Consider the following 15,119-nt stretch of genomic DNA (forward strand, 5'->3'; position numbering starts at 1 on the left):
ACCATTGATTACAACAAATGGAGAAGTTTTGAATGCTGTGGATAAGTTCACTCACCTTGGTAGTGTACTTTCCAGGGATGCATGCACTGAAAATGAGGTTGACTGCACACATTGACAGAGCTAGCTCAGTGTTTGGGAGGTTCTACAGAACCATTGGGTTGACCTCTTTGTTGTATGCCTGTGAAACATGGACAGTCTACCAACTCCATGTCAGGAAACTGAATCACTTCCATTTGAACTGTCATAGGAAAATTCTAAGGATCACCTGGCAGCATAAGGTGCCAGACACTGAAGTCCTTGCTTGAGCTGAACTGCCAAGCATTCAAACTATGCTTTAGAGAGCGCATCTCCAACGGGCTGGCCACATTGTTCAAATGCAAAATATACGCTTGCCAAAAAAACTATTTTATGAAGAACTCACATGGGCAGGCCATCACATGGTGGTCAGAAGAAGCGATACAAGGACACTCTCAAGGTCTCTCTCAAGAACTTTGGATTTGACTATGCAACATGGGAAACACTGGCAAAGGACTGCTCAGCATGGCATGCCCACATCAGAAAGGGTGCTGTGCTCTATGAGCAAAACGGAATTGAGACAGCACAAAACAAACGTAGGATGCACAAATTTGGAGTATCCACCCAAAAAATTCATATGGGCTATCTGTGCCCAACCTGTGGTAATAGCATTCAAAGCTCATATCAGTCTGATCAGCCACAGTCAGATACACTGAAACTTCACTCCATCATGGTGATGTCATTTTGGTCCTCTTTGAAAATGAAGGACAACAACCAACCAACCCTTCACTGGCCACCACTATGACTTGTGTGTTGAATTCCACTAATAGAAAGTAAACTCCCTGACAGGAGGGGCTATCTTGACTTTTTATCATATTCTCAAAGCTAAGCATAGTGGTTGGGGCACAGGAGGCACTTTTAGGATGCTTTCTAATTCATTCATTTATTATTCATGCCTAGAAACTATCCCAATTAGGAAAACTAAATGACCACAACAAAATAATGTGAAGAGATTTTTTTTTTAATGATTCACCAAAGCACTCTGGCAACATATATAAGAAAATTTAAAAAATTGGTAAAGTAAAATTCTAGATTTAAACGAAAAATTCTGCTCATTTGACATGTTTCTACATTCAGATATTCCTGGATACAACAATTGCAGCATTTATGTGGCAACTTATTAATACTTCAATACATAAAGTTCCTTTTCAAAAAGACTAATCATGAATTTAATGTTAAGACAGTAATACTAATCCTCCACAGCTGATAACTGTCCCTTGTAGACAACGATGTTTTTGTCGGTTTCGTGCACTTTGACTTTATAAAGGACTCCTACAGGAAGAACTTTCTGAAGATTCTCCCAGATATATACAGCTACATTTTCTGTTGTGCTGTGGATAGAGATAAAGATTTTACAAATTCAGTATAAAAATGATTAGCAAAGTCTCACACCCATTATTCTTAGGAATAAACGTTGTTTAAATGTTATATTCTTAGGCAAACTTTAGCACTAACAACCAGATATAGTAAACTATTTACTGAGCAGACTACCCTAATCAGAAGATGCCTCTCTAAAATCAGATCTTTTGGGAAGGAAATGTATGTGTATGGGTATTTAATTATGTGAAATTATCCATTTAGGAGAAATTGTTTTGCAAAATAAATAACCAAGCTTCTTCCTCTCTAAAAATTATATATCGCTTGTCCTAAAAGTCTTTGTGCAGTTTTAAGTTTAAAAGCTTTTAATTAAGGCTTTTGGAACACCAAGTTAAAAGAGAACCCTTAGAAAACCAAACATTGAGCTTAAAAATACCAAAAGATATTTTTTAATTGAAAATATTCAGACGTACTAAGATGCATACTATCATGTATTATTATATTATTATATTATTATACCTATACTATTATACCTATCATACCAAATCATACTATCATATCAAAGGCAGCATACTGTTTTAAAGTAAAGAATTTTAAAATTCCACAAACATAACTGACACAGCTTCACAGACTGTGCAATAGCCTCCAGCCTCTGTACTACAGACTGGAGCCTTGGCCTGCACTAGCAAACAAATGGCAATGTTTTCTGTTTCTCAAAATCCCTTTAGTGTATTTTGTACAGTAGTACATACAGTTGTATGTATATTGGTGTGACATTCCAAGAAACAGTAAAAGAAAAATTGAGAAAGGCAAATAAAATATATTGATGAAATAAAGTCAACTCTTCCAAACCCAGAAACTGGAAAACTAAGTTTGGTCTGATGCCATTTTTACAGCGACTTTTGTTAGCCACTTTTCTGTAGGTCATATTTTTTTGGATATAATGTTGCCACATCAAGTGATGGGAACATAGAACTAAGGAAATATGTTTTGGGAAAAAAAATCCATTAGAGGTCTCACTGGCCACTGATGGTCTCTGAACATGGCAGCATTGAGACAAACCTAATTTCTCCTCCCTTCTCCAGTCTCCCAGCATCCTCCCACTCTCCTTTACTATCTTCATTCAACACCTCCAAAAGAACGTGGACAAGAAGTTTCAATGCTTCAAACATGTACACGTCTTTCCTTTCATCTTTCCTCTCCTGCTCTCCACGAGCTCAGATCTAGCCTCTCTGGGGACTCTTGGCTAAGGGTGCCACTTTGCTACCACATATGGAACAATCAGTAGCTCCCTATCAACTGACCATTTTAGAGCTAGAGAAGATCAGACTCCATAACTTGGAGAGGCTTTTGACTATCTACAAAGTCACGAGCAGTAAGGTTCAATTTCTGAACATAGAAACCAAAGCATAAGCTCTGAGAAGAGGGGAACTACAGCCAAAAATCTCTTCCTACTATTCACCCCTGGTGGGTTTTTTTAGACTGAAGGATACAGGGTAGGTCATTAAATGGATGCTTGGATTAAATGGATCCTTTTCTAAGGATCTTCCTCCCTTTTTTCTTGCAGCAATAGCAATATCAGGGCCAACCACCAACCCAACCTCTTCCCACTTGAGTGAAGGCCTCAGAGAAAGCTATGACTAATGTTTCTGCCTTTGGTGATAAACAAGTTTTAGGCTATGCCTATATAAGTTACACTCAGGTCTTATACTGGGAGGAGGGGGGGCATGGAAGGCAGGGTGGGAGACTGCAGCCTATTTGAACCAATATGAAAATTCATTCTCATTTTATTATCTATTATGAAATAAAAGTGGGAACCAGCACCTACCTCACAACATCTGCAAAGTAAGGTACGTCCTGGTCCAGATTCTTATGATCAAGGGGTTTCATAATTGCCTCCTGGAGCCAAAACAAAACAAGAAAAAAAAAAGATTGCCTCCATTTGTGATTCAAATTTGGATGGGCACTGCTCGTGCTTCTTAGACCCTGGTCCTATTACTTGGAGTTTGGTCTCCTGTGTGCTATGACTCTATCCAACCAAAACTCCAGGCAGCTTAATGCTATTAGTGGAAAATATGACCTCCTTCTTCTAACAGATGAGTTGTCCTTCATGTGTAAAGACTAGCAGGCAAAATCATGATGTGAAACCCACAATTAATGTCCAATAATGAACATATTCCAGTCTTCATATCAAATTGGAAATACATACATTAGAGCTTTCCTATAATTTGACCCAAGGCAATTGAAAACATCAGATAACAATTCATGCATGATCTCCAAGAGGGTTTTTATTTCAAATGACACCTCATCATAACTCTCATCTATCAATGCCGCAACAAGATGATATCTTAGGCTAGCAAAGGACATGCTACCAGAGTACTGAGGTTTTTTAAGAGTTATTTTTTAGAGCTGCTTAATTACAAAGTTAGTTCAAAATCTGTTAAGAATCAATTCAATTATCTTGAGCTCCTAGAAGGAAAAATATTTTACAAATGCAAAGTAGATTATTTCCAAGTGTTCAAACACATTCATATCATTTTTCTTCCTTTTTCATTATCAAGAGCTGTTAATTGTCGTTTTTCCAACATTAGTACCCACTTTCAGCTACACTAAAAAGCCTTGGTACCAAGGAAGCAATCATTTTTAGAATCTCAAGAGGCACCTTGGTACATGCAATAAAAAGAACACCGGCCATAGAATTGGGCAGAGCTAGGTTCCAATCTGTCTCTAACAGTTACAAGCTCAGTGATTGTGGGCAAGTCTGCTAACACCACTAAGCATGTTTCTCCATCTGCTATAAGAGGACAATAATATATGTCATACTGAGCTCACCACATTGTGGTGGAATTAAATAAGGCAATGTTTGCAAAGTATTTTGTAAATCTTAAAACACTATATAGAAGTCAGTTATTATTAGTATAAATTAAGTTTTCAATAAATTGAAAGGATTGTCCTGTATGGGTAGTAAGAAAATAAATGTTTTCTCTGCCAAGAAGGATGATCTGGATGGTAGAGGAGGAAAAAACATAGAAAATGGCTAACAGACTGCTAATACTAAAAATAAGACAAGAGTATCTTGATATCCCTGATAAATTCAAGTCTTTAGATTCTAATAACTACATCTCTGGTTACTAAAAGGAAAGAGAGGGGATAGAGCCAAGATGGTGGAGTAGAAAGACACATATACTCCAGCGCTTCCCCCACAGCCCATAAAATACCTGGAAAAAAATGACTCTCAACAAATTCTAGAGCAGCAGAAGCCACAGAACAAAGAGTGAAAGAGGTTTCCAGCCAAAGGTAACCTGGAAGGCCAACAGGAAAGGTCTATCTCACTAGACATTGAGCAGAGCAGAGCCCAGCCCTGGCTGCGAGGCACTGGGAGGAAGAGGACCTGAACAGACCTCTGAGGCAGAATTCCCAGCAGGAAAAGTCCCAGATTCCTCAACCCACAAGTGACAAAGAAAACTCCAAAGGTCAGTGTGGGAGGGCTTTCCCAGCTGGGTGAGAGAGGAACAGGGTCCCCCCTGCCCTAGCCTGAGGCAGTGGCTGCAGCAACAGTGGGCAGTGGGCAGGTATGGTGGCCGCAGGTCCATTGTCCAGGCACCTCAGCTTAAAGCCTCTGGGGGAATTGAGCACCTGATCTGAATCCCAGCCTTGAGCACAATACTGGGGGGAGGAGGAGCACTAGGACCCTCCTCTTGACAAAGGATTAGAAGTCAAGTGACTGGCTGGGAAAATGTCCAAAAAATGGGAAAAAAATAAGACCATAGAAGGTTACTTTCTTGGGGAACAGGTGTCTCCTTGCATCCTTTCAGATGAGGAAGAACAAGGCATGCTGTCAGAGGAAGTCAAGGCTTCTGCCTCCAGTACCTCCAAAATGAATATGAAATGGGCCCAGGCCATAGAAGAGCTTGAAAAGCAAATCAGTAGCTTGCTGAAGGAGACCCAAAAAAATGCTGAGGAAAATAACACCTTTAAAAATAGGCTAACTCAATTGGAAAAAGAGGTCCAAAAAGCCAATGAGGAGAAGGCAGAATAAACCAAATGGAAAAGAAGGTTCAAAAGCTCACTGAACAAAACAGTTCTTTAAAGAGAGAGTGGAGTTCAGGGAAGCTAATGACTATGAGATAAACCAAGAAGTTAGAAAACAAAACCAAAAGACTGAAAAAATAGAAGATAATGTGAAACATCTCACTGGAAAAATAACTGACCTGGAAAATAGATCCAGGAGAGACAATTTAAAAATTATGAGACTACCTGAAAGCCATGATCAAAAAAAGAGTCTAGACATTATCTTTCATGAAATTATCAAGGAAAATTGCCCTGATATTCTAGAGGGCAAAATAAATAAACAAATATTGAAAGAATCCACCAATCACCTCCTGAAAGAGACCTGAAAACAAAAACTCCTAGGAATATTGTGGCCAAATTTCAGAGTTCCCAGGTCAAGGAGAAAATATTTCAAGCAGTTAGAAACAATTCGAATATTATGGAAATACAATCAGGATAACCCGGGATCTGGCAGCTTCTACATTAAGGGATCGAAGGGCTTCGAATAGGATATTCCAGAAGTCAAAGAAACTAGGATTAAAACTAAGAATCATCTACCCAGCAAAACTGAGTATAATACTTCAAGGGAATAAATGGTCATTCAATGATATACAGGACTTTCAAGCATTCATGATGAAAAGACCAGAAATGAATAGAAAATCTGAGTTTCAAACACAAGAATCAAGAGAAGCATGAAAAGGTATAAAGGAAAGAGAAATCATAAAGGACTTTCTAAAGCTGAACTGTTTACATTCCTACATAGAAAGATAATATTTGTAACTCCTGAGACTTTTCTCAGTATTTAGATAGGTGGAGGGATTATACATACACACACATACACACACATACACATACACACACATACACACACACACACACACACACACACACACATATAGACAGGGAGTACAGGTTGAGTTGAATCAGAAGAGATGATATCCATAAAAAAAATAAAATTAAATTAAGGGGTAAGAGAAGACAATACTGGGAGGAGAAAGGGAGAAGTGGAATGGGGCAGGCTATCACTCATAAAAGAGATAAGAAAAATCTTTTTCAATGGAGGAGAAAAGGGGGGAGGTAAGAGGGGAAAAGTGAAACTTACTCTTTTCACATTTGGCTTAAGGAAGGAATAACATGCTCACTAAATTTGGTATGAAAATCTATCTTACACTACAGGAAAGTAGGGGAGAAGGGGACAAGTGGAGTGAGGGGAATGATAGAAGGGAGGGGAAATGGGAGAAGGGAGTAACTAGAAGTAAACACTTTTGGGAAGGGACAAGATCCAAATGACAGAATAGAAAAAAAGCAGGGGGACAGGGTAGGATGGAGGGCAATATGGTTAGTGTTACACACATGACTATTATGGAAGTCTTTTGCAAAATGACAAAATAGCCTGTATTGAATTGCCTGCTTTCTCAATGGGGATGGGTAGGGATGGAGGGAGGGAGAGAAGTTGGAATTCAAAGTATTAGAAATGAATGTTGAGAATTATCATTGCATATAACTGGGAAATAAGAAATAGAGGTAATAGGGTATAGAAATTTATCTTGCCCTACAAGGAAAGAGAGAAGATGAGGATAAGGGAAGGGTGGGGTGTGATAGAAGGGAGGGTACACTGAGGGAAGGAGCAATCAGAATGCAAGGTATTATGGGATAGGGGAGGGGAGAGATTGGGAGAAAAATTGGAACTCAAAATTTTGTGGAAATGAATGTTGAAATCTAAAAATAAATAAATAAATAAATGTGAAAAAATAAAAGAAAAGAGAGATGTGAAGGCAGAATCACTGCCAGAATGGCACAGGACAGGACAGGTTATATAGAACTGGAGAAGGCCAAATATTGTCTTGATTTCCCCAAAATGGGAGAAAGTAGAATCTAAAAACTAAAGAATGGTGAGCTTGATTCTACTAGCAAGAGTCAAGAATGTATCACTTAAGGGGATGGTAAGCAAACACTTCGAATACAAAGCAGTGATCATGAAGAGATAACATGGTTTCATTGAGAACAGGATATGCTACCAAAAGCCATTACCAAATAAATAGTCAAAGGATTTGAACAAACAGTTCAAAAGAATTGCAAACTATTAATAACTATTTGAAATATTCCTCCAAATTACTACAAACAAAAGAAATATGCAAATCAAATCAACTCAAGTTTCATCTCAGGCTCAGCCTGGCATAAACGACAAAAGATAGAATAGACCATGATGGAGAGAGATTATGAAAAGGTGGGCAAACTAATATATTGTTGTTGCACCTATAGACAGACCCAACTATCTGGAAAGCAGTTTGGAATTATGCAAAGAAAGTGACTAAAATCACGCTAACCTTTGGCCCAGAGGTCTCACACTGTTAGGTATATACTCTTACGAGGTCAGTGATTTAAAAAGAAAGGCCCCATATACACAGCAGTGCTTTGTATACTAGAGAAGAATATGAAACAAAGCAGCTGCTCATTAGCTGGAGAATGGATCAACAAGCCAAAACGCAGAAATGTAATGGACTACTATGCTAAAGGAAACAATGAATATGACAGATAAAAAGAAGGATAGGAAGACTAATATAAACTGGTGAAAAGTTAAATAAGCAATATACACAACAACTGAAACAACAACAAAACAATTGAAGCGATGTCACGAAATTACAATGACCAAGCTTGATACAAAAGAAGAGCTGTAAGAAGGAAGATCTCCCATTTTTTTTAGAATTGGGGATCATGGGGGTGAAATATTGCATACATCCGATTTTTCCAATAGGCTGATTACTTTGACGAAGCTATGGCTGGGGTTTTTTTTGACTCTATAGTAAGTGCTGGCTTGGAAGCAGGGAAGACATATTAGGAAATATAGGTGAGATATACAGTACTGAGTGATCTCATTACCTCCATATAGTCTTTTAGATCTGTCAGATTCACAACCATTCCTGTAACAGGATCAATCTAAGAGATAAACAAAGTTAAAAATTAGATTTGGACAACTTGTTATAATTAGCCCTTAGAAAATGAAGAAAGACAGCATAAAGCACATAGAGCTGGCCAAAATATTTCCAAGACAATCATTTAACTCTGAGACCCACTCTCATATGGTAGAGTCAAGTCCTCAGTTTGAAGAAGAGTTGTTTGGAAGTGGAGTAATTAGGAAAAGCAGCAATTCACCAGATACAAAGAGACTAACAAATAAACAATACTGAAGGAAACATATTTTAAGCTCAGGATACACAATGTCACGAGTCCACCACATAAGCTGAGAAAGGCCTAAGAAAGCTGCAAAAGACCACAGAGACAAATATTTTCTGCACATACCTCTCCATGTACTGTCACCACAACTATGGGGGAAAAAAACAAAATAACAAAAACAGACATGACTTTCAACAAGCTAACATATGAGCACAGATTAGCAACATAAACTGTAGTAGACAGGGAACCTTCTAATATTTTCAAACAAAACAACTACCCAATTTTGAAGCTATTTCCTTATCATCAAATCCTAACTAAACTGAGACAGTAAAAAAGCCAAAGTCAGGGAAAGTGTGTTGTGGTTTGGCAGGAAAACTACCAGATCTGATGTCCAATTCTGAGCAACACCTGTCTGAATAGGGTCACACAGTAAATTAAGCACATTCAATGACTTAAATTCTTAGTAGAGACAAAAGAGGAATATGAATCTCTCTCCCTCATTCACATGAATACACACATAGGCTGACAGCAATAATTTGAGGAAAAGCAGGTGCTTTTATAAAGTAAGGGGTAATTTAGGAGAAAACTGCTTCACAAATGGATGTTTATCTGAAGGTAGGCGAATTGTTTATAGATCAGCACTTGGAAGCATCTGTTATGTCTTAATAGAATAAACTCTCAAGTACAGAACTCAAAAGTATCTATGATTTGATTCTATTAGAGTAGAAAACTCCCTCCACCCATGGTGTAGGGATCAACCACCTGACAATAACTTCATAAATAAGTCCTAGGAAGTTGGCTGGAACTTGGATATTCATGTCACACAGCTAATAAGTACTCCAGAGGTAGGGTTTGAAAACAGGTTTTCTTTACTCTAAGACATATACTTTATCCACTATATACACCATGCCTGGCTGACTCTTCTAAAAGGCAACACTCAATTACCCATGTATAAATTACTATTTGTGGATTATCACAGGAAAATGTTTAAACCCAGCAGTATCCCTACTAGGCAGCATGCTTCTTAACTACCTACTTCCCTTAATATGTACTTAAGGGAATATAAATTCATTTTAATATTATCCTTGGCCAGACCTAGTTAGATGTATATATACTGCCATAAAAAATCTTATTATTAATTCCTAAGCAGAATAAAAATGGTTTTAAACTACCGATTATTTTGGACATTGCTCCACTCCATTAGAGCAGATAATTGAGAGTATTTCTCTTCTCCTGCTCTTATGAATACTTCAAAACTACTAAAATTTATTTAACTAAGGGAGAGATATTTTACATTTGAGGTAATTTAACTTCTCCCTTTTGTCTAAAATCATGAAAATTTAAGCTCACAATGTTTTTTTTTACTTATTAAGTCCACAATGACAGAGATACACTTAACACAGATTCAGAGAATGTTAGACCTGGAAGAGATCTTAAAGATCATTGTAGTCCAACTTTGCTAGTTCACAAATATGGAAACGGAAACTAAGAGAGAGTAACTTGTCTCAGGAAATTAGCAAAGCTGAGTCTAGACTAGAACACAAATCTCTTAACTCCTAAACCACTGTTCTTTCTGCAAGATCATGTGCTCTACCCCCTCATCCCAGTGAAAGAGCTAAAATTTGTATGCTATCTTTCTTACCTTTATAGTTATGCCCATGACCATTGGGATTATTACATTTCCCAAACAGCTTCAGATTCTTTTCATCACTGAGAGATTTGCTGCCAAAGAAAAAAAGGATAAACAATAGTATACAACTAATACATGCAAACCCCTTATGTACTTAAAAAAAAAAACTTTATCCTTTGAAAATCAGTATTTGCTCACATTCCAACATGGGCTCTCATATGTCAGATTTTTCTTTCCTTCTTTCCTCCTTTCTTTCATTCTTCCTTTCTTTCCTCCTTTCATTCTTCCTTTCTTTTTTTAATTACAAAATTTTCAGTGTTTACTATCACCCCAGATCAGAATACTGTAGAGTTGAGGCTAATGATTCACAAGTCCTTAAATTTACCCACATTAAGGTCACATAGACCCTAGAAGTGGCTGGCTAGTGTCAATTTCTATCTATTGTAGTTCATTCCTAAGCTGTGAAATTCCAGCATTCTCTCTGAGAGACTATCACACAACCTAGCCACATATCCTTCACAGTTTCTCTTTTAATTATATCCCAGTTCTGTCTAAATGTAATAATTTCCTCCCTCAACCAGTCAGGCAGTAAGTCAACAAATGTTTACTAAGCATGTACTATTTGGGGGCTGTGCTAAGACCATGGGGATACAAAGAAAGGTGAAACAATTCTTGCTCTTGAGGAAGCTCACAGACTAATGGGGGAGACAATAGGCAAACAGATACGCACACTCAGGATATACCTAGGATAAACTGAAGATAATCAACAGAGGGAAGGCACTACTTGTATTAAGTAGGATTGGGGAAAGGCTTCCTGTAGAAAGTGGGATTTTAGCTGGAGGAGGACAGCTTTGAACAAGGCCAAAGAAGCCAGGAAGTGGGCAGGAAGTGTGAGAGGATTCGGAGGGAGGGGGTTGAGCCAATGAAAACACCCAGCATCTGGACATGGATTTTCTAGCGTGAGAAACAGTAACAGTACCACAGGATTAAGAAAATCGGCAAAGGCAACAGGTTCTGCCAGGCTTTAAAAGTCAAACTGTGGATTTTATATTTGATATCTGATTCCAGAGGCAATCATTCAGAGACTTTGAAATTAGTTACAAACTGTCATTATTCATACTTCATTCTCAAAGAGGACCAATGACATTAGGAGGGTGATAACTTGACTTGCAAGTGACCTGGATTTAAGTGAGGCAGAGCTGTGCAAAGATATCAGTCTCACTCTGTCCTCCAGAGTCATTGGAGTCCAATGGCAAGACATAAGTCAAGATGACTGGTGATCATCCAGGATACAGTAGGAGATTATGGTCTTTTTAAGCTAAGGTCTTTACCAGGCTCAGTTTGTATGAGGCAATGCCCATTCAATGATTAAAGGCTAAGTAAGAATTGAGACAAAAGATAGCCATTTGCCTTCACAAAAATGATCAGTCTAGGAGACGAAGACTCTTAGAGTTTCTGGCCAAAAAAGAAACAATTGCTATTTACGTTCACTGTGAGCCATCAAACCCAAACAATGATCAAGACTTGGGATGAGACCTTTTATTGGCCAGAGAAAGCCAGAGTGATCTGGGTTTAAAGACATTGTTAAGTAGCTCCATTTGAATCATATAGGGCTTTTTCAAAGCCTGTTTTTTCAGATCTATATTTCAAGAAATCATAAATGAAAACTACAGGAGAAAAAAGAATTACTTGTCCCATCTTTTGAGGGGGACAAAAAGACAATAAATAAGCAGGGAAAGGCAAAGATGCGAGGAAACTCTCAAGAGACCACTTAATTCAATGATCTTTTTGTATCCCCAGTGCTTAACACAGTGCCTGGCACATAGTAGGCACTTCATAAATGTTTACTGACTGGATTTCTAAACTTCATCATTATGCCTTCCCCAAAGAGATTCAGAAAAGTGTCTGCCACACGTTACATTAGCTAACAGTGGCTTCACTTCTCTCCCTAGCTTCATCTATCTCTATTCCCATCTCTCCCCCAATTTAACCTGTGATATCTCACAAATACTGCTTGTTACACACCTACACCCACACCTTATATACCTATCTTTTCTTCTTTTGTTAGTGAATCTAGCCCCCACCTCACTTCTGGGCCCCACCCACTCAATAAACTCCCGTGGTTTTCTGCCTCCAGAAACATTTAAATACTGTATTTGGCATTCAAAGCCCTTCATAACCTAGTTCTTTCCTACCTTCCGGTCTTCTTACACCTCACTCCCCAGCAGATACTGTTTGAGCCAGTGACCCTGGCCTCCTGGTTGTTCCACAAACTGGACACTGAATCTCTCAGCTAAGGGCATTTTATCTGGCTGTCCACTAACCCTGAAACACTTTCCCTCCTCAGCTTCACCTCCAGGTTTCCTTTATATTTATCCTGTATCTAGCTTGCTTTGTATATGTTTGCTTGTGGTCAGCCCCAACTAGATTGTAAGCTCCTTGAGAGCAGGGGGTGTCTTTTGTCTCTTTCAGTATCCCCAGCACTTGACATCATGGCTGGCACATGCTAGGTGCTTAATAGATGTTTTATTGTATTATTAACAATAATACTTATAATAAGGCTCTTAACCGGCAGTCGGTGACCTTTTAAAAAATATTTTTTTTAAACTATTTCAATTTAATAGGCTTTTCCCTTTGTAACCGTTGGTGCAGACATTCCTGTCCTTCAATCCCTTCCCAGTCCTATGCGGTCCAAGGTCCAAAAATCACACCACTTCCACTGTAGCCTAGGGTCCCCTGGGGCTGATGACCCCGCCCCTATATTGCCTATGCCCACCCACTCGGCTGAGCGACCAATCGCCGGTGCCTTGAGGGCGAGTGCATGGCCGATGGCCCCGCCCCCCAACCTGCGGGTCTGCCCCCCCCTTCCCCTGAACCGCTCGCTGCCACCCCCCGTTTTGGCCCCGCCCCCTTCACTTCCCAAACCTCCTTTTCCCCCCCTCACCTGTGGAGCCGATGGCTCGCGCTAAAGGTGACGCACCGCGAGACCCGCGCATAGGGACGTCCCGGGCGCGAGCCCGGCGCGCTCATCATGTCGAGAGCCCGCGAGACGCAGGCCTCTCCCGTTCCTCCGGGAGATGGGCAGAGGAGAGGCGGCGCAGCAGCGCCTGGACAGTTACAGGCCAGGGTCTGGCTTTCCGGAAGGCCCCGCCCGCGAATCGCGTCTGCGGGAGAGGTCGCCCTCTGCCGGCGCGGCGGAGCTCCCTCTAGGCTCCCTGGGCGTTCGCCCTCACCCGGCGTCGCAATCCCAGGAGGCCAAAGGTCACGTGGGCCCCTTCCCGCTACAATGAAATACCTTCTGCTACAATGTATCGGACGAGCGGCCGCGAGGCCTTTGGGGAAAGACCTGCGGGAAGGGGAGCCTCCCACTCCTGAGGCATCCTGCGCCACTCTCGGATCATTCTAGTTTAGGGCGGTTTTCCTTGCATCCTTATTAAAGTGTTCCATGTGTAACTAACACGCAGGGCACCTAATTTTGTTTTCTGTAACCAAAAGGAACCTAAGACCCCTCTTCTCTTAATAACCAAACGTTAACCAGACCGAGGCTCTCCAAACTTTTTGCATTTCCCATCCCTATCAGTAAAAGTAGTAATAATTTTTTAAAAAGAGCAAGTACCTTAAATATTTGTGTTTCCTTATTGATAAATTACAAGCATCTTTACTGTAGTATTACAAGTGATGTACATTATAACACAAACCAAAGATGGAAATTAAAAAGATGAAATAATTATTTGGTCCTCTTGAGTAGGGAAGTGACGGGTCAGACCTGAGATTTAGGGAAAATAAAAACCAACCTTGGGAAAAATGATCAAAAGCTAGTTTGGTCACTTTGGCAGTTATGTGGAGGATGTGTGGAGAGATTTGAGACAATGAGGCCAATTAGGATATTGCAATAGTCCAGGCCAAGAAGTGAGAGACCCAGAAACTAGTGTGGTGGCTGTGTAATTAGAGAGAAGGGAACTGGTGGGAAAGATAATCAGTTATGGGGATAGTTGAAAATTCATTTGAAAATCTGGGATGAAAGAGGATGATAACTGAAGGATGACAGAAGTTATAAACTGGAATGACTGCAAAGATGGTGGTGCAGTCATCAGTAATAAGGAAGTCTGGAAGGAGTGTGGAATTGGGGAGAGAAATAAAATAATGAGAATTGTATTCTGTCACAGGCCACCCATGCCCACCCATATTTCCAGTAAAATTCACTCAGTTGCACCCAGAAAGGAAAGAACATAAGTGGGGCTAACATTCTCAGTCAGTGTCCTCTGAGGGGGATCTACCACAGCCTCCAGGTTATTCAAGAGCCAGGGGGTAGAACTGTTGGGATGGAGTGGAATATTCTTCATGGCACTGTTCAGTTGCTATGGGTAAGCTATGTGGGTAGCAGTTAGGTATAATTATCCTGAGGAGCCAAAGCCCACTTGAGGGGGTGGAGGTAGGTAGGAACTTGTGAAGCAGAGGAAGGTAGAATGGGGAAGTATTGGAGCATAAGGGTATGTTGGGTTGTGTAGGAAACAAGTCCCAAGACTATGGCAACAAGAATGGAATGTAATCCATCTTTCTATTGTCCAGTTGACTAATCACACCCCTTGCAGATCTGAGTCCAGCCCCTACTTTGGACTAGACAACCCAGAACCAGTAATACCAGAAAGAATCTGGGGTAGACTTAAAGTCCAAAGTGGTTTCTGAACTTGGGCCTTCCCTCCCAGTGCGACCCCAAGCAAGGTCATATGCTAGGACCCTAGGAACTCCTAACAAACTTCTGCTCTGTCTAGGCTTTCCACACACTGTGAGGAGCCTAGGGTTACAATTTACTTTTTCTTCTGAAAAGTGACTGACATTTTGAGTAAAATGATTCATAAGATAGCTTGCTGCT

General features: G+C 40.0%; 1 protein-coding gene across 1 annotated transcript; it reads right to left on the reverse strand.

Moving 5' to 3' along the window:
* Positions 1-1,015: 1,015 nt before the first annotated feature.
* PTS (6-pyruvoyltetrahydropterin synthase) lies at positions 1,016-13,449 on the reverse strand. Its single transcript, XM_072611091.1, has 6 exons — positions 13,191-13,449; positions 10,259-10,338; positions 8,743-8,765; positions 8,323-8,379; positions 3,221-3,291; positions 1,016-1,406 (listed from the first exon to the last, which is right to left on the reverse strand). Exons 1-6 carry the CDS (start codon positions 13,277-13,279, stop codon positions 1,265-1,267), a joined length of 462 nt encoding a protein of 153 aa, XP_072467192.1. The 5' UTR covers positions 13,280-13,449; the 3' UTR covers positions 1,016-1,264.
* Between the last annotated feature and the right edge of the window lie 1,670 nt (positions 13,450-15,119).

The sequence above is a fragment of the Notamacropus eugenii genome, chromosome 5, assembly GCF_028372415.1.
Source record: "Notamacropus eugenii isolate mMacEug1 chromosome 5, mMacEug1.pri_v2, whole genome shotgun sequence".
Taxonomy (NCBI): Eukaryota; Metazoa; Chordata; class Mammalia; order Diprotodontia; family Macropodidae; genus Notamacropus; species Notamacropus eugenii.

Excerpts from the sequence above, each read along its gene's own strand:
- PTS (XM_072611091.1), bottom strand. The coding sequence starts at position 13,279 with ATGATGAGCGCGCCGGGCTCGCGCCCGGGACGTCCCTATGCGCGGGTC. Across the intron at positions 8,380-8,742 it reads TGGTGACAGTACATGGAGAG|ATTGATCCTGTTACAGGAAT; the intron begins GTATGTGCAGAA and ends TTTATCTCTTAG. Across the intron at positions 3,292-8,322 it reads ATCTAAAAGACTATATGGAG|GAGGCAATTATGAAACCCCT; the intron begins GTAATGAGATCA and ends TTTTGGCTCCAG.